Here is a 27,342-nt window from a genome sequence, read left to right as displayed (position 1 = left end):
GCGTATTTGCCGAATCGCTGGCGCCCGATCGGCGAGCGCGATATTTAACATCTTGGATCACTTTCTTGGCGCTTTTTCATTAAACAATAATATATATTTCATTAATTAACAGTATCGCTTATTGCTGCTGTTTCGTGCATTGACTTGAAGGTGATGCCTTTCTGAGAACGAACCAAGCTGCGTATCGTGGTAATCTACTTGAACTTAATTAGAATCATAAGATGATAGGTTCAGATACAAATAGGTATTATTTTACAGATATACGAATCAAAAAGAAAAATAAAATTAAACAAAATGAGACATTACATATAAACTAACAATATACAGTAATATATATAGTATATATAAAATTAAACAAAATCTTGACATTATATATAAACTAACGATATACATTAACATATATAATATATAAAAGTATATCTAAATTAGAAAAATTTACAATAGAAATATATATTTAGGAAAGATAAATATATAGAACTCTTAAAAAAATCAGAGGATCATTGGTCTTATTGTATAGATCTCTTTCCTTCCTGATATATTTCTAATTGAATACTTACGAGAGGCAGTCTGCGCTTAATTCACTTTTGATAACATAAATTACGAAAGCTAAAAAAGAAGCTGCAGGAACTGAAAATCTTGGGATCGAACGAAAATAAAGGTAGACGTAGAAACAAAATAATTCATGGATTTATTAAAAATAACACAGAAGTTCGAAATGACACAACAAATCAGAACAATAAGCCGCGCTAACGGATTAAGAAGTCTGACGATTATTATAGCGTATCACAATCGCGGGATCATTACACGAAGATCGATCAGGTGGCTCGATCTTTGAGAAATTCCCTCGATGATATTGCCAACGATTTCAAGGAAAGCTTTGCGTCACGTGGTTCACGGTTTTCGATCGCTATCGGAATAACACTTTCGAGACATTTATGTAAATATATTCTCTCATGCCCACATTTCTTACTTATTAATCTATTATTGCATAAATATGTTTCACTAGCCGCTCAGCGGAATATTTTTGCATCGTTGAATCTATCTCTAAGGGTTATAGTGCACATAAATCGCATTCACCTTTCACCACTTATCTAGCTAAAGCAATCCCTGAAAAAGTGTTCAAAATAGATAACATGTATCGTATAATTTGCCAAATGAATAATGTCTCTTATTAATTCCTGTACAGAAGAGGATTGAAAAATAACAATGATAAATATTTTTCCGGGGATTTTTTTAAGTATTAAATTACAATTTTCAAAACTGAAAGAAAAGAAAGAGAATATTAAATTTATCATATTTGTAAATATATTGTGTCGCATAAGATAATTCGCGATTTTCGCAATTAGAATTTCTATTATAAATGGTAAACTAAATTCGAATGACCTAAATGAACGAAATATTTATTGCTAATTAAAAGTATTACGATACCACGTGACGCTACTTTTCCTGGCGAATAGTCTCTTTGGAAATCTCAGAAACTGTTGAAATCACACACAGAATCTCTTGAAATACTCTTAATTCTTTAAACAAAATTCCTTAATAACGATTGTATATGGCTCTCTCTATCGCAATTTTTCAAAGAATTTCCAAAAACTTGTTCGCCTCGAAGCTACGAGTATGAAATAATCTACGAGGGATTCAACCCTAAACAAGTGTAAGATTCTGTGACCGGTCCTTTTCACTTTTTACAAAACAAAATTTTCACCGCAAAAGATAATATTTTATCAATTCATATTTTTATCCCCTCTATTGTATTCATATAAACATATATATACAAATACATAAATAATATATTATAAATAAGCAAATGAAACTTGTAATGTCCAAACGCAAATATCGTAAAATTCATTTACATCAACAATATAAAGTCATTTTTACCATGTATGCAAGGTCTGCCAGTCTCTCTTACACTTTCTGTAAGTAAAGTATATCATTTAGGGTTAATATTTAACGAGTAAGGTCCGCAAAAACAAACATCCGTATCCAGGATGACTTACCGTCTATCATGAATTGTGTACCTAAATAAATATTTAACGTTCGATATATTTTCTCGCTATCGTTTTCACAGCTTCTAAGGACTACGCGTTACCTACGGGAGAAAGCGCTCGATGTGTTCTGTTACACGGTAACCGTAAGAATTGCGATTATCTTTGGACAAATTGCTCATAGTTGATGTTGCGCGTGTAAACATAGAAGAAACATTGTAATGTCAACATTTATTGCTAAATTGCTCAATTAATCGCATAATCCAGAGAGACATTTGCACTGCAACCACTTCTAATGTAAATTTGATTTGACAGAAAACCGATTCGTCGCACATTGTGGAGATCTTGAAAGATCTAATTGGAAATACTAATATCACTCGCGTTAAAATAATTTAACTCTTAATACAATTTTTTAAAATACAATACGCGATCTCCAAGTGCAAATGACTGACGAACAATCTAACACTGAAAATAAAACGGGAGTGCAAAGATGATCCAAAGCGTACAATCCTACTCCCTCCTCCTCGAGATTACTTCGTCAGCCCGTAAAGCAATTAGAAACTACACCAAATCACGCAGCATCGTTCGACTTAGCGGCATCACTTTCCCTACTACATTTTTAGGGATGCTCACTACTCGCTACAATTTAAAAAAAACAAAAGCGCACGATGAATGAAACAAATTTTCGGATACTGGTAATATCACTGACATTTTCCCCGATTTTTGTATTGTTTTATTTTCTCTCTTTATGTTATCCAATCACTATATTTTATTTAATATTGTATTATGATTTTAAAAAATGCCTCTAATAGTATATATAAATAAAATTATCAATTCGCATGGAAACAGAGTACACAAAATTTGATGAGAGAATTATTAATTTCGATCATCATGCGCTTTTGGTCGTCCAGATATTGCGATTAGCGGTCACTTGTCATCTACAAAGTCACGCACATAACGCTGGGAAAATTCATAAAACGCCGTCTAAAAATTTGTTAATCTCACAAAGCTCTACTATTTCTTTCTCTCTTTCCCTCTCTATGTCATCTTCAAATGGTATTACGATGAATAAACATTTTTTTTTGTTTCATTTTAACAATCTACGAGTTCCCATCGCCAAGTGCGCTAGAACAATACGGTGTCTCTATAGCTCTTACGAATAATTCGCTAATTAAATAGATCTATCTATGCTTACGCATACTTGTATTATCTATTATTATAAGGCATGGAGTATATTATACTTGTCCAGTCAACCCTTTCCTTTCTTACACATTTTCGCGACTTTCGCTCATGCTCTCTCACTCTCTCAATTTCTTTCTCCCTCTCTTACTAATTTAACTCCATCGTGCGATACCCTTTTTTTCGTTTTTAAAATTATTCCGCGAGTTATCTCTACGTGTAAGTGTTATAACGATTCCGTTTCTTTAATATTCTTCGTTGGAAACTAGTTTCTTACTTACGGTATGCTTAGCACGCGGATAAGTATGCATACGCTACCCTCTCGTGATCCGAAAAGAGAATTAGACTCTGAGAATTTTGCACACGCCTCTATGTATTGGCACTATCTTTCTTTTTGTTAAAGATATTTTTTGGCCGAGGTTCCCTACAACCTCGTATGAATTCGACTCGCTTAAATTTATTCCGTTCCGAAATTTTTGCGCGACTAAAATGAACAGCTCGTGTCATTTCCATCCTTGTAGCTTGCACAATGCGGTCCATTCTCTGTTCAGAGCGACACGTATTAATAATCGTAGGCGCTTAGTAAGATGAGGGGCTCCGCTCGAGAGAGGAACTCCTCTCCTTTACATCTCCTTTCACTCTCGTAATTATCGTACATTACCACATCGTACGTTAACATTCGATGATTATTTACAAGCTCGTTTATCTACTAGGATGACTATGTAAACGATCGAAGAGTCGAAACGCTAAGCATGTAAATACCTCTATGTTGTCGCGTGTCTTTTGCATGCGCGTATGTAAAGATACGAAGTTGCGATTCTGTTCGCGAAAACGACAAATAAGATAATGCGTTTATAAAATAATGCAAAGAAAAAAAGCTTTAAGAAATCAAAAAAAAAACGCACATTGTTGTAAAAAGTAAACAGCATTGTTGGAGCGATAATGTGAAGTATTAAATTGTGTCGTCTTTCTCTGTACTGGTTTTGACATTTACCTTGATCGCGATTTTTCCCGTCGTCAAGTACGATTCGCGATGTACGTAATAATAACAGCAATCGATACATTTGATATTTCTTAAATAAACGTTTCCGCGATTGTTTTTTTGTAATTAGAAAAAATCTTTTTTTTAGCAATAATCACAATTTAAAGTAATGATGTAATTTTATTTTAATTAATTAAGCGGATCAAATCTATCATTGAGAAAATTGTCGGGAGCCTATCTTGACTTCGCGAGCTAAATGAAAACGAGTATCATCTATTGTTCTATCGATGCGCAAATTCGTAAACACGAGGAGTTTGCTGCGTGACTGAGTGTACGTATGAATGTGAGTTGTATTGTACGTTACGCGATGTGCATGCATGAATACATATATATTCATCTATACACATGCGCCGAACGGATTTCTGCAAGAGACTGTAGTGAGTATCGGTAATTAAGGCCGATTCAGTGTTTCTCGCCTACTTTTCTCCTTCTCTCGCTAAACGATACATATCTCTGTCTCGTAATATACTAAATTAAAACACATTAATTGTGTTAAATCAAATAAATTTTTTCCTCTCTTTTTTAGTCCACATGTGGTTAAACGAAAAAACGACTATGCCGTGTAAATAAAATATAATTTCACTAGCAAACTTAATAATTCTAAAAAAATATCATCAATTGAACCCGTTATATTATAAGTAACGTTAGGCCAGCAATAAAAGAATATATTGCTCTTTCATATTAAATGATTCGATTAATTACGATTACATAAACGAGCAGTAACAAATTACATATGTACGTTATACATACTAATAATAAGTTTAATATCCCCTTCTAAATTAAACATTAATACCGTTCATTAGGAAATTTTTATTAAAATAATGATACTTAATTTCGTGTTTTAATTATTTCTTTTCCATCGCTGTTGGTTATTACTAGTTTTACGAGTACATTCCTTTTCACTTTCGTTGTTGATGAAACGAAAACAGGTAATCTGAACCGAGCTTAATCAATCGACCAATTTCGTAACTTAATAAATCGCAATCGTAGATCGCAGAACAGGCTGTTTCAGGCCAGATGAGAGAATCGATAAAAATCACCGTGTCTTAGAAAATAGATTTTGCAAAATCGCACTTATCGAACTGCTCCGATAATGATCAGATCGATAATGAGATGCGATTGTGCGAGAACACTTTAAATGTTTCGTATTATATATATCGTCATTAAAATTTGTATGCGTTCATGTCCATTCTTCGCTGTGATTCTTTTTTTTCGTTTTCTTTTTCGAAACGCTTTTATAGGCCGGCCTCTCCATGCCGCGCGCGCGAACCTTTATAAAAATCATATATATTATTATTATACATATATATATATATATATATATATATATATTTATCACCAAATCAACAAATAAATATCCTAAATATATTAAATATGTGTAATATATATATGTAATATGTTCTCCCAACAAATAATATATATATATATAAGTTCATCTATTTCGTTAATAATATAGTTTTTAATATATATAGTAATACATGTATGTATATTACTATATATATATATATATATTTATTTATAATATATTTATATATTACTTTTCGTTTATATATACATGCACATATATATATATATATATATATATATATATATATATATATATATACACATATATGTTTATATATTAGGCATACTCTATATGTGAAAGTCTACCCTTGTATCCCGGTAGGATCAGACTAATCCGTCCGACCTTGCTATTTTTTAATAATATTTCTTTCTTTCTCCTTTCTTCTTTTATAATATTGCCTTCTCACTATTTATCACTCACCTTCACTCTAGAAGGATACGTTCTCTTTCAATAGAACCACACGGATCTCCTCCTTAGCATGTGGTCGTAGCTCACAGCCGAAACCAAATAAATTCAAATGCATTCTTGCACAGAATCGTTCCTTCGTGACGCGTCTCTCAATGCCTTTGTATGCTTTGTTTCTTACGCATAAAAAATTCATATTATCGCACAGACGAAAAGAGATGCATTATTTATCAGAAGCACTTATATTTATAGAAGGAACGCATGTATACGAAGGAATGATTTTTTTTCAGGCAAGAACGCATCCACTAATAATCCCTCGTCGTGTTAACTTTGTTATCTCAAATATTTATAAACGTAATAGACTTGCCATTACAATCAAATGTCCATACTGTATAAATTAGTTGAATGTCCGTAAAGTAAACTTCTTCTCCTACGTTTCCTTTCGTCTGTTACGTAACCACGCTCGCTATTAGAAGAAAAGGAAATTTAGAGGAGAAACTTTACGATAGGGAAATTTACGATAAATTCACAATGTAAATATAATGTACAGTCTAAACGTAATAGCCTGATACTGATGATTTTTTTTCCTACTCAAAGTATGAAGTTTTATGAAGCTGTTAGTCACGATCCATTTTAATACATGATTAATCTTGCATTAAAATTTTACCAATCACACTTGTTTCCATCCGTCTTAATTTTTCTTCTACTCTCGAAACGCTTCTATTATTTTTCATGAACTTGTTATACACGTTCTACTCAACAGATTTATCCATCACGCTTATCCTTCGCTTCCATATCTTTTTTTTGTATATGTAAGCATGTTAAATCTTTCTTTGTAGAACATTTCAGAAAAAAATCAACCATCCCCGCCATTAAAATCTCCGCGATTTTCATGACAAGAAGGAAATAAAGAAAGTTAATGAATATCCTGAAATATCGTCTAAATCGTGCAATGAAACGATCAGAAATATTTCAGTTCTTTTTTTTATCAAACCTTGTCTGTCATCTTTGTATTGCCGCCCTACCCTTGTGGGATTACATCTTCTCGATCGATGTGCAACTGGTTAAACCAGTAATTAAATGTATGAGGCCGTCGCCGTTCGTAGGGTGGAATGAAATGCGCCGTGAAGCGTGTGCAGAGGCATCAGCTTTTCAAGATCTGCCGGCGCGGATAACGCGGGAGACAAATCGCCTCCGTGCCCTTCCTCGTGCCTGCGTCGTAGATGCACGTTGACGCACTGTTTGTCACTATTATTATTACGATAATCGCCACGATCTTGCTGCGAACGTTGAGGCGAGTAAACCGTATTGGATGGAGGGTGCGGGAGGACGCGACGAAACTGAGAGGCGGGCTGCACCCTGCACGCACCCTGTACCCCCTCTCACTTGTCCTCGGACTCACCCCGCGGTGACGTGTCCGTATCCTGTCTATCGCTGTTATCAGATACGGAGAGAGTATAAAGAAAAATCGTTGTAATTTTTTTTAGTACGCAAAACTTTATCCTTGTATACGCGAATGATCATAGTATGATAAGAATTCGTCAAGACTTACCATATGTATCGTATAGACTTCATCTTGAGAGCCGTGGAGTTCTCTTTGCATTTGTATGCTAAGACCTGCTTCACGCTGCTGACGTCCACTGACGGAAACCTCGACGTCACATAAGCTGTAACAGCAAAGACAAACTAATTTAATTTACAAGGAAATGAAAGTTTATAGAAATATGTGCATTTATGTACGCGTCGTGCTAAAAAGGAGCATTTTCTAAATTATTCGTCGAAGTATTTTCAATGTTTCATCGTGCATACTTACATATAATGGCTTGAACCTTAGCCTTGTCGAGGGCAGGTTTGACAGGACGTTCGGTAGCTGTGCCGGCGCGGCTCCAACGTTGACCGGTGACGGAGCACGTCGCCAGCTCTGTCGGGCTGAACAATATCGCGGCTAATCCGCGTGTCAACTTGCGATAATCACTCCATTTAACAGCCCTCAGTTGCTCCTCGCAGACAGCTATACCCTCACCCAAGTGGACCTACAAGAGAAACATGCCAAAGTTATGACACCGTTATTATTTACATATTTTTGAGAAGAGAGTTTCTTTATAAAAAAATAAGATATGCGAAGACATTTGCATGAAGAAAATACTGATGGATAATTATGGGAGAAATTCATTGGTACTGACCACACCATCCGACGAAGACTCTTCGAATCCACGGAAGGCAGGCATCGCAGTTGGCGGAGTCGTTCTCATGTCCAGGGGCAGCCAATCGCTCCTGGAGGGCGAATTTCTGCGAACGGATGGCGACGGATGTTTGCCACCTCTGGTTCCGAGTCGCGGTCTACCGCGACGTACTCTTCGCGCTGCAATCATCAATCATGAAAACGTATGCGTTTAATTTTATTTTTTTTTCAGCATCGTATGAGAAGCCTTGGAGAAGAAATGTTGAGGAAATGATGTGATTTGATCTGTTACAATATGCAATTATTTTTGTAACAGACATTAAATTTCTGACTTTGAGAAACAAAAAAAAAAGATTGCTATTACATAAACAATAATGTCATTATATTTATTTTATGAAAAAATATATAAATGATACATTTTTATAATATATAATGTATGAAAATAAGTTAGAAAAGATATATGTTATTCAGAGATGCTCTAACAAGAACAAAGAGTATTATCAGCTGATTAAACCTTTTCGGACATGAGCCGAGTATACATACAAGTTTGTTCTTCGAAAGAATACGTTTATTTCTTTTATTATAAAAAATGACAAATCATATTCGTTTAACCTAAAATTATATAATATTTTCAAAAATGTGGAAATGTGGAAATGACAGTTTTCAATTCAATACATAATAATACTTCATGCTCTATTATAACACTTTTAAAAATTGTAGGAATGATTGTGTACGAATAAAATAATTATTTTCAAAAAAAAAAATTTGGCCACTGGAGAAATATTCCCTTCATATAAAAGGATATCGGTAACATTGTCACAACAATCTCTTAATCGCTTATTGCAATTATTGCGCCGATTTATCAGTCTGCAGATATACATATATAGAGGAACTTGAATAAAACACCCCAAACTTTCCATTAACTATCAAACATTCATAGAATCCAACTTGGCTTTCTAAGAAAACGATCGTCTCGCAATCCTTTCTCGTTCCCATAAATTAAAATTAGTAAATTCAATAATCTCTTAAAATTAATAAATTCAATCAAGCACTCTCCTTCCCTTATCAATGACGTGATAATAATCAAAGCTATTAATTCTTTCTATCGATATATCATTTTAATATCAAGAATGGTGTTGCTCATTGTGCTCGTTAAAAATATCCATCTTCGTCGAAGAAACTCGCAAGTTGACTCGTCCATATGATATTACGATCCCAAGAACGTCATTTTAACAATATCCCCTGGCATTATCATCATAGGGCATCTGATGTATTGATAATTTGATAGAATCAAGATTATGATCCAATGACCTCCTCTTCTGAGGAGGAAGGGGATTCGGCGAAGAACAGGGAGGACCGCAGCACCATGCTTTTCCGTTGCAGCGATGTCAGCTCGAGGAGGTCGGGAGCGGTCGCGTGGGCCGACCTGAGGTGTCTCCGTAGATTACTGTTGTTGCTGTAGACGCGGGCGCAACGGGGGCAAGGTCGCGGATTATGCCAGGTGCAGACCGCGGCGCTGGAAACACTCGATATTTTTAACGTCGACGACGACGATGGTGATCCCGTTCCCTCCGAGTCGGTGGCGGCTGCAACATACCAGCCGACCAATCTAGATTAGTTTCTCCATCCGTCCGTCGTCGTCAGCCAAAAATCACCCTTTTCCGCCTCCTCTCCTATCCCATTTCTCTCTCTCTTTTTTTTTTATATTTCCTCCGTCCCTTTCTCATCACATTCTTGACCGCTAAGACCGTTCAAGTTTACGGTCTATAAAGCCGATTTCCCAATCGTCCCGACAATTACAATATGAAAATATCTTGAGGTGATGTGCTTGGAGAATATAAATTGAAGATCCAGCTAAAGATCGTTTTAAAAATCATTTTTTCTCTGGGTATCTCCATCGTTATTGCATTTTAATATAGAATTATACTATTTCAAACATGTTCCTCTATATGTGCCGTCGAGTATCTCGACATATTATCTTACGTATGCTTAAAGATTATTATTATATGGATTTATTATATATAATATGTATCAGTGGGGTTGAAGATTGATTTAATGCAGCATATCCGATTTGCTCCTTCGCACAATCTCGTATAAAAATAACATAATACATATTCCGTACAAATGTGAATTACTTTATTCAAATGTGTCGTTTGACAAAATTTCGGATACAGAACGAATCGCTACGACGGGATATTGCGCTCTAAGCCAGACGAAAAGTCTCTCGTATTCGCGATTGCAACAGGAATTCGTTTTCGTAGCCGAAAAAAGTTCGCGTTAAGTTATATCTTTTCGTAGTCGAAACGTACAAAGGCGCGAACGTAAAATAGGAACGTCGCTATTATGGTAGGATTACGCTTTTAGTAAGTCGCGTGTTTTGCATGGTTTTGCGAAACCCCGTCAACGAGTATAACGATGACGAGGGCCTCGTCGCACATTGATATTGCAATTAAATAGTGAGACTCGCATGTTGCGTCTACGCGTCGCAACAACGGGAGCGGGGGCGAGGAGCGAGGTGAGGAAAAAAGCACACTCGATTACAGATCTATGGCTACTTGATTGATGCATCTGTCGCTAGCGAAATTAACGCACGTGTTTGTTTATATGTGTATAGGTTCCTACGTGCTGCGCGACTCGACAATGTCGCGCGATCCTTCGCAAGCTTCCTTCTAATTGACCATTTGTGCACTTCTCCGGACAGATTCAGATTTCCCAATTTAGAGTAGCAACGGAACAAAAACATTTTTTTTTCATCAAGCGATAAATTGTAGCTCGGCTAATCAATACGTGCTACTTTCATTTTTTAGATAAATGTTTAATTCCAATAATTTTCTTATTCGTTCACATATTTAGTTCATTATTAATTCACATCCCGATTAAAGAACGATTATTGGCCGATCGTGATATTTTTCTTCTGATGTTTGCCACGATTATTTCTTTTAAATCTTTTAAATCATATACATCTCTAGAAAATAAAATTAATACGTTTAATATTTGTTTATGGAATTGAAATATGTTGAGATGTATTATAATTAATTAATGTATGTTATTATAAATAATTAACATCAGTACACACAAATGTAATCGAAATAAATCAGCCACGAAGAAATGGACGGCAACATATAATACTATTTACCTTTGCAAATATTATAATTCTCCGTGCGCGAATATCTTATATTTTAATCCTTTCTCTCTTGCAGTCTCTCTCTCTCGCACGCGTGTGCGATAATGATTACATTACGACTTCAAAAATAAATGTAAAAGTCTATCATAACGAATAATGATGCGAATAAAACTTCTAATACAATATTTCACGATTTCACATTCATTTGATAATTACGGGGATTTTTATTCGCTGGGACGCGAATAGTCGTGATAATTTTGGAGAATATCAAAGAGAAATTAATCAAAAAGTTATTCGCGGCATTCATCATCGTGCACAAAGGTTCGAGTCTTGCTCCAGATAATTTCTGATAAATTAAGTGCAGCGTATGTGCAGTAAATTGCAAGCGCACTCGATGCAAGCTTAAGCTACTTGTAGTGTTGGGCCTCGGATACATGCGCACACGAATAATATTTTCTATATATGTAACTATGTCTAGACATTTCCATCAAAATGACAAGTCAGTTTGAAATAAAATAAATGAATAGAAAAACTTATCATAAAGGAACACAATTGTATCTGAAAAAAGTATTGTTTCTTATATATGTAATTTAAAAATTAAACAAAATTAATTATCACATTATTGAAAGTAACAATTACACATATTGGCAAGTATATTTTCTTACAATCGATACAATATAATAATTCAACGATTAATTTTTAATGTCCAACGTGAACTTTTTGGACAGAGATCCAAACTTATAAAAATATTAAAAATAAACATAGATTTAATATATTTATAAAAATAAACATAGTTTAAATAAATTTCAAGAGGGTAGTGCCCGCACATGTATCCAAATACTGTCATACCATTTTGCGCCCACCACTTACTGCTAGTCAGTTAAATATAACGCAGTGCCGCATATAATAAATAAATTACCGTGGCGTATCAAATGTGAAGAAAACATTGTGGAAACGTTAGCCGAAAGTAAAATATACGTCTCTCGATAAATGTTTCATTATGAATTCGAATTCTTTTTTGATGCAGAGCTCATTCTGTCCAGATAATTGTTTGTTGAAAAAAAGTCTATATACCTTGAAGCATAAATCAGAAAATTTGCATTATTTTCCGCCAACTTTCTAACATATTTATATTAAGCCAATAATAAGTCACTTTCGTGGAGCCCACAGCTCAGTCTAAAAAGAGCACTTTATCAATTTTTTTTGTTCTTTTAATCGGTTTTGTCATTACAAAATTGATATGCTTGATCCTGATAGAAATTAACAAGAGCATCTCTATTTTTAAACGTTAAACTTGCATCATTCTTGAATAAATATAACAATTGAAGCGATTGCATTGTCGTAAAGTTTACCCGAATGTCTAATAAAAATTTATTGGATCAACAAAATCATATATACACATTTCCTGTATTATCTAATTTAAATTGTATAAACTATTAAATATAAAAATCGAAGAATTTTGACATGTTAGAAAACTATGTGCAAATAAAAATTTGTATTCTCTCTATATATTAATTTATATGTAAATTTTATTTTATGAATGACCTGGAAATTTCTATCAGGAATTCCGATAGATTCCTTCTTGCACGTGCAATGCATATATTTTTCTCCACGCGTGACAAAGAGAGACATTCACGAAGCCAATACGCGAATTTTTTTTTCCATCAATTATCTGCTCAGAAATTCCGCCAAGTACAAGGTACTTTACTTTCCTGTTTTTTCTTTCATCTCTCTTAGACGCCTTAATACAGTACATACCGCGCATACACACACACACATACACACACAAACATACACATTCGCACTCATTGAAAATCAGTCGTATATATACTTTTTTTGCAATGCGATTGCCATTATATAATATGTGGGATAGCACGAGACGCTATTGACCTGCCCGTTTATTTAGAGAATAAGTTACTTCGGATACGCCATGATTCGAATAAATATCATACGTAAATATTAGCGTGTGATGACTACATCAGAAGCGAAATATTCGTATTCTCGATACAGTCGTATTGGAAAAATTGCCCCGCTATTTACATCGAAAATTTCGCACTTTTGCTTTTCGCGCATACTAAAATCTAACACTATCTTAAGCTTATATATTTTTTGAAAAAGTACACTCGGAAAAGATCGACACGTCGATCGGGAACAGAATTTACATAAAAAATTATGTAGAATATATTGCGTTAAAAAAATGCGGCTTCTCACTCGAACGAAGAAACGATGCCTCTTTTTGCGCTGCAATATTTTCAAAAAATTTCACACAATACTTTTTAATATATATATTTTTTAAAATATATAACTTTTCAAATAGTTATTATTATGTTATGCAAACAATTCTATCAATTACATCAAATTTATGTTTTATTTTTTTTTTTTCCCAACACGTATAAGATTAAGAGTTTATTTTAAAAATTAATAATTCGATCGTATATATAATAATAACAAGATAATAATTAAAAATATTAAGTACTACGTATTCTTTCACGCTAAGCTTATCTCTTCTTAAATCATATATATAATAATAATACATTAAAAATATATTTAATAGTCAGAAGTGTATAATTTAAAATCATAATACGTATTAAAAAACTTTTAAAAAACATATTTTCTTAAAATAAAAAATAAAAAACGAATTTTAATACTGTGTTTCGACCTTTCAATTATATAAATATTACTTTTAAAACTAACACTGACTATACATAATGATACATCACGTTTTTTAACAAATAATAATACAGATTACCTCAACTGCATAAATAATGTTATTTTTATTGACTAGATTAAATTTTTCATTTCGAATGATCAAATAAATAATAATGTAAATCAAATGAAAAGTGCGAAATATGCCTCGCGATATTACGTATATAAGAATATGTCCATCGTTCAAATGAGAAACCATGTATATTACCTTCATTTAAGGTAATATTTCCTATAGCTACACCTATATATTAACAACTAGCGATCGAATATATGAGTTATTTTTTGTAATGTGACGCGCGTACAAATTACATAATAATTTACATATATACAACACATAATTAAACGCGCTAAAAGATACTGATTTTTATGAAGAAAGACGACGCACAAGCCGAAAGCCGTACGACGCGGGAAACCGAAATATACATCCTCTTTCGAACATAAAATATCTTCGAAACAGCAGACGCATACATGCATCCAAAGTTTTAAATTAACGACGGCAATAATAGTTGTAATTGTAGTAGGAGAATAGTAATAGTAGTAGTAATAGAGTAGTAGTAGTAGTAGTAATAGTAGTAATAGTAGTAGTAATAGCAGTAGTGTGGTATTGATAATAAGATTCGATTGATAATAATAGCGATAGAATAGTTATCGTAATAGCAATAATAATCGTAACAACGCATAATACAAATGCTAAAATCGCAGTTTATAGGATAAAGTTAAAACTTATTATCGCAGACAAAAGATACTTTTTCAGTGAGCTTTTCTGTACTTATTCATCAAGTTCTTTTGGAAAAACTGGCAAGTACTGTTGGTATTTTTCATCACAAAGAGATACTTTTTACGACCACGCGATGTATGTCTGTCGATATCTCTTTTCATTTAATTTACAGTAAATTGTGTATTGTTAGACCCAGAAAAAATACTAAAATATTGCGGGGTTTTCTTCGAGTATTATTTCCTATAAGCTGTAAGTGTGCTTGTTATCGATAAAACTGTCGTTTTCTATTTTTCTCCTTTTCTTTCTCTCTTTTTGCTCTTTGCTGTCTCCGTGCAGAATTACGGAATGTTTGCACACACCATTTCTGAATTCGTAATAATATAATCGTAATTATAACAGTGAATGTTCGGAATTGTATTGTGATATTAGCTATGTAACCGGTTTTTAATGCCCAGCGAAGTCCGGCCTGTCAAATGATGCTTACTATTATGTGACATTCTGTAACACATCACTCTGATATACACAGTATATGGGATCTCAGGCAAAGGATCGAGTAGACACTAAAATGACTGAAAGCAAAAATATCGAAAGTAGCAAAACTTTTATAAATAATATCAATAGCAGATCTTATTAACACGATAAAAACTAAATGGAACAATAAACATGAAAATCTATTAAATAGTGTATCAAAAAAATAATGTACTAAATCTACACTTCTTATTCTACAAGACACTGCATTGTAAAATTCAACAGCTGAATTTTCACAATTGAAAATTATATATAGTATTATAATGTGTGAAAAATGTACCATTATAAGAAATTACATTACTCTGTATTGGTGAGAGAAGCAGAATGAAATCTCTGTATATGATCCAAAGCCTGAGAGTTGATGAATGTAACACTGCTTGACAAATGTATAACAATATTATAATATGATATGCAACATTTATAATCTAATCTTATTTCGGTACTAATTGTCAGTTGTGCTGGGCATCCATTCATATCGTAAACGAAAATCTCGAATGTACATTCGTAGTACATTTTTAACGTGTAAAAAAACATTGCAATCACTTACCAATGTAATAACAGATAATAAAAACCGTTTGTATAATATCGGCAATCTGTGTTCTGGCAGTTGCAGTTGTTGCAACTTTTTCCAGTACTATTGTAAATTGTATTGTATGTAAATATATTATAATATATAGCTGCATCTGTTTAGTAATTTGATTGTATGTGAGGTAAGGAGCCTGTTTATATGAATGGTACGACTTAAAAGGTTACGATTCTAGAGGACATATCCTGTGCCCCATTTACTAGAATCGCTATTATAAATCGTACTTATGGAACTATTGTCATCTGTAAAATATAATATAAAAGATCCTGAGTTGTACTGTGTGGTACTATGGCTATGGAATTGTGCGGCAGATATCTGTGCTGGTTTATTTTTATAGAAGGCTTGAATTTAAATGTTTCTAATAAAAAGATAAAAGCAAATTATGGCAGAAATTGTCAAAACTCAATATAGCAGAATTGATTATCGACATTATTCTCAAAAATAGTTAAAAACTGTATAAGTGCTAAAGCTATGATATAAATGCATCTGAAAAATACAAGATATATTTCTGATAAAAGTTTATAAAAAAAAATATAATTAATTATTGCCAAAATATTATTGCCCTTTTTCTTTCCATAAAGATATAAAGATATACTATAGAGTTTCTCTAGTAAAACTGTTGCTACATGTATGAATTTTACATAAAATGCTATTGTATTTTTTGACACTTTAAGAATTTTTTGTATTTGAAAATTAATAAATATAAATTAAAAATATATACAACTTAAAAAAGATATATGACTTATATATAAATTATATATAGATATATGATATATATAAATTATATATAAACTATATATAATTAAGAACTATATCATTTAAGAACGTTGTTTGAGCATTATAATCTTTCTACACAAGAATAGTGAAATAAAAATATCTTTATAGTATTGTCATTAAACATATGTATCACTGAGATAGAGCAAAACACTCTTGCACGGATATGCTTATAGACAAGAAACCAGCAGAGACATTGCCTTCTTATTATATATTGTTAAATTCAATCTGCTGCATTATTGCGATCACGGTTTGTTGATAACTGTTAATAATAAATATTATTACTCTGTTGAGCTGTCAATTGGCTGTATATTGCAATGTATGCATGTGAAAAATATATCATGTACGAGCTATGTCATTGCACATTGCGTTGCAATAATAAAGTAAATATAATCCTCTGTAAGAATATAATATTGTTGTAAATATCTGTAGTCTGTATAACACTGTATAGCATTAAATAAAACAACAAGTATCCGGCTGCAGAATTATCAGTACGAGGTGGGATGGCTGCTCCACCATCGGCATTTTAGTCGTTCTCTCCCTCATCATTAGCGTTCATCTTTACGATGAATAGGCACGGGACTTTATATGTAAACTAGTCTCCCAAACCTATATACACTGTCGACCTTCGTATGAATTATCATTCGAATGATCTTTATAGGCGTCTTATTACGGACGAAAACAATCAAGTGCGCGACTGTCAATCGTATTTGACTTCTTGTCTTCCATTCGTGTTTGTGCGACAAGAATTGCATACACGTTTCTCAAAAAGATTTAAAATTATAAATTACACCCGTGCACACACATACACACCACTGTGCACAGGATCTGGATTATTAAATACAGAATCAGCCTTGTGTCGTAACGTTATTTCTAGCTACTTGTCGGTCAACTATGAAGATACGTTCCCTATTGAATCACAAGTTCACTAAACAATAAAGATAAACTTGATTAACTATAAGAAATTAGGCTCTGTATATTGAAAATATAAACTTAAATTTAAACGGGCCATCAGAGCTAAACGCGGATGGTAGTGCGTAAGTTCAACGAGAATTAAGTTTTCGTTGAAACTTTATTTGTGTGCACGGGGCACAAAATTTTCTTGGTACGATACCAAGCGAATTTAAATAATTTTCAATTCGAGAAATTATTTAATTATCCCTCTTTTCCCCCCGGAAAATTTAAGTTTATATTTTCAATATACAGAACCTAATTTCTTATAGTTATTTAATTCACGCCGGCGGAAGATGGCGTTATTCCTTAATTTAATATATATTTGTAGGCGACCGAGAAGTATCGAGTTGAAGGGTCTGAATAGCTCAGTGGTAAGAGCAGTCGCCCGGCAAGCGAAAGACTCGGGTTCGATTCCCGATTCAGCGACTTTCAGCCCGATATTTTTCTCGCCTACAGAGGGGTAAAAACAAGTTACAATATAAACTTGATTGTTACTATATCACAAAATGATACAACAAACTGGGCACGAGATATTAGATTAAAAAATAAATAAACATCCTGTACACATTAGTGATACGTAGCATCGAATTGCAACATCCCACTAGCAAAATGCTTTGAATCACTAATCTGCGCCACCTCTACCGAATAAGCATTATCGCCAGCTTGTGTCTGATACGATCTGAGCTTTGGTTCCGTGGTGCCACCACCACCACTGCTAGCCCCACCTTCCTCGGTGATATTCCGAGAAGATGGAGCAGGAGCTGCTAAAAGCACCTTATTATCCACCTGAGTCTGAGCTTGAATCTGAGCTTGTGTTTGAGCCTGAACTTGTGTTTGAGTTTGAGTTTGAGTCTGAGCTCCTGCCTGAACCTGCGTTTGTCCCTGTCCCTGTCCCTGTCCCTGGACCTGAACCTTAACTTGATGTTGGTAGATTTCTTCCTGACGTTGCCTGTCTGCCACACTGAGGTCGTGGAAACTGACCAGGTGACGCTTCAGGTACAGCTTGGTCTTGAATGGCTTGTTACATAGAGGGCAAGTGACACTCTGAGGGTTGTGGATGAGGCGCATGTGCTGCCGCAGGTTGGACAAGTTACTGTACATGCGGTTGCACACAGGACAGGGGCGTGGGTCCAGCGAGTGCAGTTTACGCAGGTCAGCTGCAACACACACACAACTTGCTCTAACCGGTAGCAGCCCACAGCATTGCACGTTACCACAGCATAGCACCACGCCTTTTCACACCACGTATAATATCAGAATGATACCACCCACCACAGGACAGCAACAACCAGCAAACAACCCTATTTTTAGCGCTACCCAATTTTTGCTGCCTGCACGGTACAGTACAAAAAGAGTACCCCCCGCAAGAGTATCACTTGCAAGGATGCAATGAGTCAAATATGTTTGGCAGACAAAACAATGGTAATGCAGTAAGAAAAAACATATAGTTTGAAAACAATGGTAAGCATGAATCGATGAATGACAACTAGTTAAAATCTCTTGTTTATATGTTTATTGTGTATTTTTGTAATTTTGTTTTTATGTAGAACAATACTTTTCTTTGCAGTAGAAGATTAAATGTGTTAGACACAAATTTGTTTTTATATATGACATATAATAAAACATGATAAAAATTTCTATTCAAAAATTACTTTAAAAGAGAACATATATAGATTTTTATTAATAATAAGATTTGATGTCTTTATAGTTAGAAGAAAAGATATTGATTAAAAATTATTTTGTGTACAAAAAAAAACAACATCACTATGATTGAAACAACATTATTTATAGAATGTGAAATTTATTATAATTTGGCACATTATTCATATTTCTACTTTTTTATTCATTAACAATAATTATAAATTAATAAATATTTATTAATAAATTCTTTAATGCAATTATATTGTGCTTAAAAAATAAATGACACCACATAAACATATTCATATTGTATTTAATCCAAAGCAATATGTACAAGCCGATTTGAAAATTTGTCATATGTATGTATGGCATTTATAATGAATAAACGAGAAAGCAAATGATTAAAAGATAGTCTTTTTTATTTGAGCGTTAACTTTTTAATAAGCAATTATCTTTTATATTAAACACTTTTTTCAGAGTTAGATCTAATTCAGTGTATGTATGCTTAATATACACATATATGTGTATATGCATTAATATATACGTAAAGCAGGAAAACAAAAGATTATAAAGCATTTTGGGATGGGGTTGTTTCTTGAATATGTACACGCAGGACTTAATTGTTAATGATTCAAGTTTTTCCGGGCTATTTCGGTAACGTTCATACAACACAGCTGCTTAACTGCAAACTGCACTCTGTGGACTCAGGCCTATTGCAGCCTCCGAGTGTCAAATGTCTCCTACCGCCTACCAAGACCTACCGAGCTACACACGAGCTTACCATTTCAAACCATCAAGATTCCTTTCTGCTTCCTTGTTTCTATTCACATTTGACATTTGTGATGTAATGGCTAGGTTGTTGCTGTTTGTAATGGTGCTCGCACTACCAACAAATAATAAATTCTGACTCACCTTGCTGCTCCTGGTTTAATTCCGTAGTCCCATGCGATGGACCTGGCATTCCTCCTTCCACATTTTGGTTTCCTAAAATAGAGATGTTAATATGAATTTGGATTTTTTTAAATAAAGATGTTAACATGAATTTTAGCACAATTTAAGATTTATATTATATGATAAAATTTAAAAAAAAAGAAAAAATTTATACATTTAGAAGATTCAATTACATATCGCAAAACAATTATATAAAATGTTTAGTTTTAAATTTTAACATTAATTTTTAATTTCAATTTTTTCAGAATAAACACATTTTGTAAAATGATTACCTTGATAAGATGATGGATAAGATGGTAATACTTCCATACCACTATCCAAGCTGAGAAATCCACTGGGTAATGTATTAGCTTCTGGTTTAGGTGAGCAATCGTCATCACTGCCATATTCAGGTAATTCTATTTTTGGCTGAAGGTAAAAAAAGTTAAAAATAAATATCATAAGAATCTTTATATATATGCAATACATTGACATGATCAAAAATATTTATGATATAATGTGAATAAGAATATATACCTCAACAACATCGAGATCTTTATAACAATCGAGCTGAACTTGAGGCTCGATAAGCGGGCGCGAGCGAGGTGCAATAGTAGCACAAGGCGGTATAGAGGGTGTTGGACTAGAAATTGGAGGTGAATCACTTTTTTTACACAGCCTTTTCAGTGGTGGAGGGCTTGAAGGTGGTGGAGTTCTACTGCGTTCATCGTCAAAGCTCGGTGAGATCAGACCACGGCCATTTGATGTATGGATGTTATTTGTCTTCAAATGCTGCAAATTATTAAAATTATACATTACAATATATGCATTACATGTATATATGAACACAATGGCACAATAGGAGACATATATTGTATATCCTCAAATTTATATCAAACAAACCTTTTCATTGTTGTGCTGATTACTTTGGGAGTCGGTGAGGCCACGAATTTGAAGAGATTCAGCAGTACGTAGAAATGTAGGTAATTCGGCCTGCGAGATATTTACCTCTCCGGCGTACATAAATTCCAATAGCGACTGTAGATGTTCAAACTCAACATCTCGCATGAAAATTATTGGATGCTTGCAAGGATTTGTCTGCAAAATAAATTCTATGTAATACTATTAATTTTATACTACTTCATTATTACTTATTAATTACAGATTTTGAAATATTTATAGAAGCAAAAGAAATCAAAATAACATATTAAAAAAAATGTTCTCTCTTTATTAATCTTTTTTTATTTTAATTATCAAGTCTATATTATTACAATTTTCCTTGATAAATTAACTGTATTTATTTTACAATATCTATCTTTCATAAATAATTGTAATATTACATAATAAATATATAAATGATTTTTTATACATACATACATACATACATACATATATATATATATATATATATATGCATCACGAGAAAAGCAATGTTTTTATTATAATAATACAATTTTAGAGATATTTAATTTATTCTCCTTTATTTCAATTTTTTAATTAATACTTATAATCGTGCGAGCGTAAAAAATTATCGATATCTTTAAAATTCATTATGATTATGATTCTTCTATTTTACAAGAAACATATTCATATTTAATTATAAATATCTCATTTAGATAATCGAATTTCTTTTTCTTTTTTTTTTTTTTTGAAAAAATGCACGAGAGATAACGGAGTAGATTACTGTTGCATAATTTTGTCTGTGAAACGCGAGTACGTTTAATTGAACAAACATATACGACGAATACGTCATCCATTTATCGACCTCCCCCCCGGGTCTTGGCAGGCGCGTTAATTGCCGGTCAGCAATTACAAATTTTATTCGGCGCGGTCGCAAAAGCCTGCGGCGATGGCGATGGCGGTCGGGAGGCGAGGGAGGGAGGGGAGGGGAGGGGGAATCAACCGAGGGTGAAAAATACATGCAAATATCATGACGTAATCGCGAGCACAAATATACGCCTCGCTTTGAAATGAGGCGCGACGAAAAAGATAAGACGCGTAAGAGGTCGTCATGTAAATAGGTATTGTGTAATTTTGGAATTATTCATCGCGAGATGAGACGAAGGAAATGCATGTACGTGCGCGCACACACACACGCACACACGCTTGTCGCGGATGGAGGGGGAAACAGAGCGACAGAAACGAACAGGAGGAGGCAACAGAGACAGAGAGAGAGAGAGAGAGAGAGAGAGAGAGAGAGAGAGAGAGAGGGACGAGGAGCAGACGGGAGAGGACGGACGGGGGAGGGGAGGGGGAGGGCGGCCGCCGCGCCGGAGGACGCGAAGGGGGAAGAAGGCTGAGGGGTGCAGAAGAGGGGAGGGAGGACGGAAGGCGGGGAGGAGGGGGATCACGACGTCTAAGGTGGGGAGCGAGAAGAAAATGGTTTTCTAACCTTGAACAGCTCCTTGAAGTAAGGGCTGCACGCGGAAAGGACGACCTTGTGCGCCTGGAGTCGCCTGCCGTCGCACGCGAAGGTAACGTCGACGAAGTCCTCGTCATCTCGCAGCGCCTCGAACTGGCTCGTGATGTTCGCCTGAAAGTTATTCCACCGCAAGCAAAACTGCTGCTGACTATCCGTCATTCTCTTCGCACGCTCGACTCCCCTTCAACAACACCTATGATCACACATGTGGGGGCTAACTTAGAGTACCATACGCCCGTGGGAAAAACTTAACTCTCTCATTACTGTAAAAATGTAAAATGTAAAAAGAGTGAATCGATGACTGAAGAGGAAACGTACGATATAAATAATGACAATCGATATCCAGGTTGCCAGCTGTCGGGCAGAAAAATTCTCTAGGCGACGAACGGCGGTCGCGCCTCTCGCGAGGCGCGAGAAAACGCCGTGATTCGGTACTCGCGGATATCAATTCCGCCAGTGATTTGCTTACGCTTTTGGCGTACAAATTGCACAAGGACATTGTGAAATTTGATGAATAATATTTTTTTATATAAATTCAAGGAAATTCTATATATTTATCAGAGATCAAATAATTTTAAAATTTGTCTATTATTTATATCGTATAAAATAATGCGAATTTTAAATATTAAAAGTGTCATCAAATGTAGATGGCCATTCTCATTTTCATCCCGGAGACAATCGAATCATTATTCTTAAGTGCTTAATTTAAAAAAAAAATAAAAATAAAAATCTGGACAAAAATTTTGTTTTTTCAAATGCACACCTCATTTATTCGATTCGGAATCAGGAATGAAAAATGATTAGTTTCTCAATCAAAGCAGATTTCAATGTTAATATACGGCAATTGTCTTTCTATTCATTGAGGATAACAAAAATTAGCGTAACTTACATATTTATCCTTAAACTGTATTATTCGCAATAACAAAAATTGAAATAACACCTTTTTATGGCACGCGTATCGAAAACGAAATGCACAGTGATTACCCGTGACATGAATGCCCATTTCATATTCATGGGCGGCGAATACGTCGTACATTGAACGAATTATCCCTAGCCGTCTCATCCAGTTACGAAGTTCGGACGGCGCATGCGCCGTCGACGACGCGCGCTCTCGCGCCGACTGTCGAAACTGACGGCGGACGAAACGGATATCGAATTTTCGGAAATAATAAGCTACACATGCAACAATACTTCGATCCTGCTGCGAGTACACATGTGCATGCGTGTTGCGTAATTACGAATGCTCGTTTGTGGTATATGTGCGATGCAAAAATATGGCGGCTCCGTTGCGGAAACAAAAAAGCATATTATCAAATCGTGCAATGATTAATGCAACACGAATTATAGATTAACGAGAGATTTTGAAATAATAATTAAAAGATAAAAAAAGAAGAACATTAACATTCTTGCTGACAGAATAATGTTTAATTTTTCTTATTTTAGGGAGGTGTATTTTATATATATATATATATATATATATATATATATATATATATATATATATATATATATATATAAAATATAATTTGAAAAGAAAATGTTTGGAATATTCAGCGAGCGTGCATTTAAAAATATATAATGTTAAATAAAAAATTCAATATTTTTATATTAAAGAAACAAAATTATTTGAAAGATTATTATTCGAGCACTTTATTAGAAAGAGAGAGAGATTTGATCAAGTAGTAAAAATTATAAAATCTCGTTCGAAAAAATAATATAAATATTAAATAATTAATATATATTTGATCATATTAAATGCAACATTTATTTTTCTATTTAATATGACAGGGGCCACCGCTTGACCGAGCGTTGGAGTTGCTCGACATGAAGTTAGTCGAAAGAACGCTCGAAAGGCATACGTACAATTATATCACCCGCGAAATTTGATACCCGGCATGATAAAGCGGCGTTCGTGCTTCGATACTCATCTTAAGCGAGGCATTTTTTAATCGAATGCACCGTCTAGGTATTTGTGCACCATGATTGATGAATTAAATCAAGTCCACAGAAAACTAATATTTTATCGATCAATTTAATATCGTAAAACTTTGTTATTCATCTTTTACAATGTATATTCAATTTGTCATGTGTCAAACAGTGACTCAAAATGACAGTCAAACGTAAATTACATCGTACTATACGTCGTATATATACGCGAGTATGTATTTTGAGTCATAGCGCACATAATACCTAAGTACGACGTCGGTTCGATCCACCAGCGGCCAACTTCAGACTTCGGATTCTCCGTCTGAATGCATAAACGACGCCGAGTATACTCTCGGTCGTGTGCGCATCCCGTGAGGCGCTCGTGGATCTCTCGTAGGCCGCACACGATTTTATCCTATATTTAACGCGTTCTCTCTCAAGTCCGGACTGACGTCTCGCGTCTTATCCGCGTGCGTCTCCCTCGAAGCCGCGACTCTCGCTTGACTTCGCGTCGTTCTTGCTCGCGACGGTACACGACGGAACGCGACACGCGGGAGTGCGGTGTCCCGAGTTTACGGAAAATATGTCAGTGACGTGAACGTGCACGCGGTAGCCTCTGCATCAAGCTCCCTTGCGTTTCACGAGCAACGAGAATGTGCGCCAGGCATCGACGCACGGTAAGAATGGATCGAATCCGTCTCCGTTTCTCGTCGCGATTCCGCCTTCCTTTAACCTATCCCGCCCTTAGGCTCTCTTATTGTCAGGTTACTGCGGGAATATTCAATCGATACGTACATTAAAAGAGGCACTCGAGCGACCTCGAGCTCGGTCACGCGAATATATCGCGCTCGGTTCGATGCACGCGTTGCCGATTCGCGACGTCAACAGCTGATCGGATCCTTTGGCCCGATTCGCTCTCTCGGGCTTTATCACCTGTGCACCCGTGCTGTGATACGCAAAGGGAGGGGGCGGACAGGTGTATCTGGGAGAATCAAAGCATTTAGCGTGATCACGCGTACCTTGTACTTTGCACCGGGTTTTTTTTTTTTTTTTCCACGAGATATAGCGCTCCTATAACCTAAAAGATGAACTCCAGTTACAGTCGCAGGCTTCCCTCCGTCATATGTCCCCTCCCTCTCCTCATTCCGCTTTTTATCGTCTATGCACTTTACTCTTTTTCTGCAGAATTTCTGCATTATAGACTGTTCGATGATTTCTTTATGATGCATGATTTATGTAACGCCGATATGGTCACTGTGAGAGAATTCCTGCGAGATATGTGTGAGAATGGTCATTGTGTCACAATGACCATTCTCACACATTTGTACTCTCAACAAAGTAGATTTGTTTTTATTATATTGATATGGAGACATGGAGAATGACAAAACGAGGAATAGCAATTCTATGAAATAATTAATAGAGAAAAAGTAAAATAAAAAAAGAGGTGTAACCATTATGAGAATTGCATAACTTGTGAATTTTAAGATGGTCTCTTTAATAGTGTGCAATCAAATATAATTTAAAATCAATAGATTATAAAATAATATATATGTACATAAAAAAATAGAAAAAAGTTTTAGTGTAAAATTTCTCAACAATTTATATTAATTTATATTTTTGTATGTGATTTCAGTATCTGCACAACTTCTTTCATTGGTGATTGTGGTGGTTTCCCATAGTGGAAACCAAAAATTTTATACTACGTTACGGTGAGTAATTTTTAATTTATCTTTTGAAAAAAAAAATATATATATATGAAATTATTTATTTAATATATTTTCCTAATTGCTTCAAGACCTAGTTAAAAATCAGTATTTTCAGCCAATGTTGCACAGCCTCTATTTTTTTATATTAATATTTGTAATATTTAAAAAAGTAGTTATAAAAATAGATGAATATAAATCATATAAATTATTCCCTTCAAAATTCTTAATTCTCAAAAATGTAAATTTTTTTCATTCCTATCTGGCTTTCCTAAAGATGACACACTAATCTTATCTCCGTTTAAATAAACAGTGTTAAACATGTGCGAATTATACGACAAGGGATGATAGGCTCGTACCTTTTTACGATTCCAAATATTACTCTAAGGCTTCATGAATCTCGCGGCCATCCAGCGGAAGCACCATAGAGCACTGAAAAGACTACATAACTATTGTATCATATCAACCGAGCATTACCTTAATCTTGGTAGGAGTCGAACGGACTTGGCAATGTACAGTCTGTGCAGAAAATGACACGATCCAAATGAGTATCGGTTCTGTTAATGAGATGTTCACTTCTCCGGAATTACTTCATTCCTATTCAGTCAGTTTGCTCTTCGTTCTTGAGACTAAAGTATGCTCTTGCAATTACAATCCATTCTAAACAATGTAAAGTATCTTTTTCAGCAGGGGAATTAAATTACAAAAAAATTACACGTGTGTCTATGACAATAATAAAAATTCATATTTATCAACGATAAAAAAAACGTGCAAGTAGCGCTTCTAGAAGTTTAAAAGTTATTTATCGTGTGTGTAAATTATTTTTATTCCATTTTAAAAAATTATTTATATCTACTTATTTATTTCTAGTGATTTTTTAAGTGAAAATCCAGAGATAAGTACAATTATAGTACAGCAATTATAAGTACAGAACAATTATAAGTACAGAGTTACATGTTGCAAGTGATTGTGACAAATATATAGGATATTTCACATAGGTGTTTTCTTCAAAACTTGACATTGTTCAAAAAATGTTTTAGATAAAATTGATAGGATTTTGAGAGAAAAGAGACATTTAATCACCTTGAAAAATGACCTTGGTTAAAATTCAAGCTTATCAATTTTTTTCCTCCTCAAAATTCTATCAATTTTGTCTGAAATTTTTTTTGTATAATGTCAAGTTTTGAAAAAT

General features: G+C 34.3%; 1 protein-coding gene and 1 long non-coding RNA gene across 10 annotated transcripts; one reads left to right on the top strand and one right to left on the bottom strand.

Moving 5' to 3' along the window:
• Positions 1 to 669: 669 nt before the first annotated feature.
• Positions 670 to 26,594, bottom strand: LOC145972074 (uncharacterized). 8 transcript variants are annotated; one of them, XR_014439041.1, is made up of 10 exons: positions 22,492 to 23,071; positions 21,003 to 21,197; positions 20,637 to 20,891; positions 20,393 to 20,528; positions 20,082 to 20,153; positions 8,143 to 8,321; positions 7,773 to 7,992; positions 7,512 to 7,626; positions 5,975 to 7,393; positions 670 to 5,476 (listed from the first exon to the last, which is right to left on the bottom strand). XR_014439041.1 is itself a non-coding variant. In XM_083100328.1 (9 exons), the coding sequence occupies exons 1-9, from the start codon at positions 22,678 to 22,680 to the stop codon at positions 7,342 to 7,344; spliced, it is 1,413 nt and encodes a 470-aa protein (XP_082956454.1). In that variant the 5' UTR covers positions 22,681 to 23,071; the 3' UTR covers positions 5,932 to 7,341. The 8 variants fall into 8 exon arrangements, 4 of the variants coding, with proteins under 4 accessions (XP_082956454.1, XP_082956455.1, XP_082956453.1 ...); XR_014439040.1 differs by lacking the exon at positions 670 to 5,476 and having other exon boundaries at positions 5,932 to 6,425; positions 6,627 to 7,393; XR_014439042.1 differs by lacking the exon at positions 670 to 5,476 and having other exon boundaries at positions 5,932 to 6,756; positions 6,954 to 7,393.
• Positions 24,601 to 27,265, top strand: LOC145972077 (uncharacterized). 2 transcript variants are annotated; one of them, XR_014439047.1, is made up of 4 exons: positions 24,601 to 25,124; positions 26,081 to 26,156; positions 26,464 to 26,754; positions 26,841 to 27,265. It is a non-coding gene; the product is annotated as an uncharacterized LOC145972077 (long non-coding RNA). The 2 variants fall into 2 exon arrangements; XR_014439046.1 differs by having other exon boundaries at positions 24,630 to 25,124; positions 26,464 to 27,263.
• The last annotated feature ends 77 nt before the right edge of the window (positions 27,266 to 27,342 follow it).

The sequence above is a fragment of the Camponotus vicinus genome, unplaced genomic scaffold, assembly GCF_025532165.1.
Source record: "Camponotus vicinus isolate PSW18456_S1 unplaced genomic scaffold, iyCamVici1.0 SCAF_5, whole genome shotgun sequence".
NCBI lineage: Eukaryota > Metazoa > Arthropoda > Insecta > Hymenoptera > Formicidae > Camponotus > Camponotus vicinus.
Note: the sequence above shows the minus strand (reverse complement) of the source record. Positions and strands in the feature narration are given on the sequence as shown.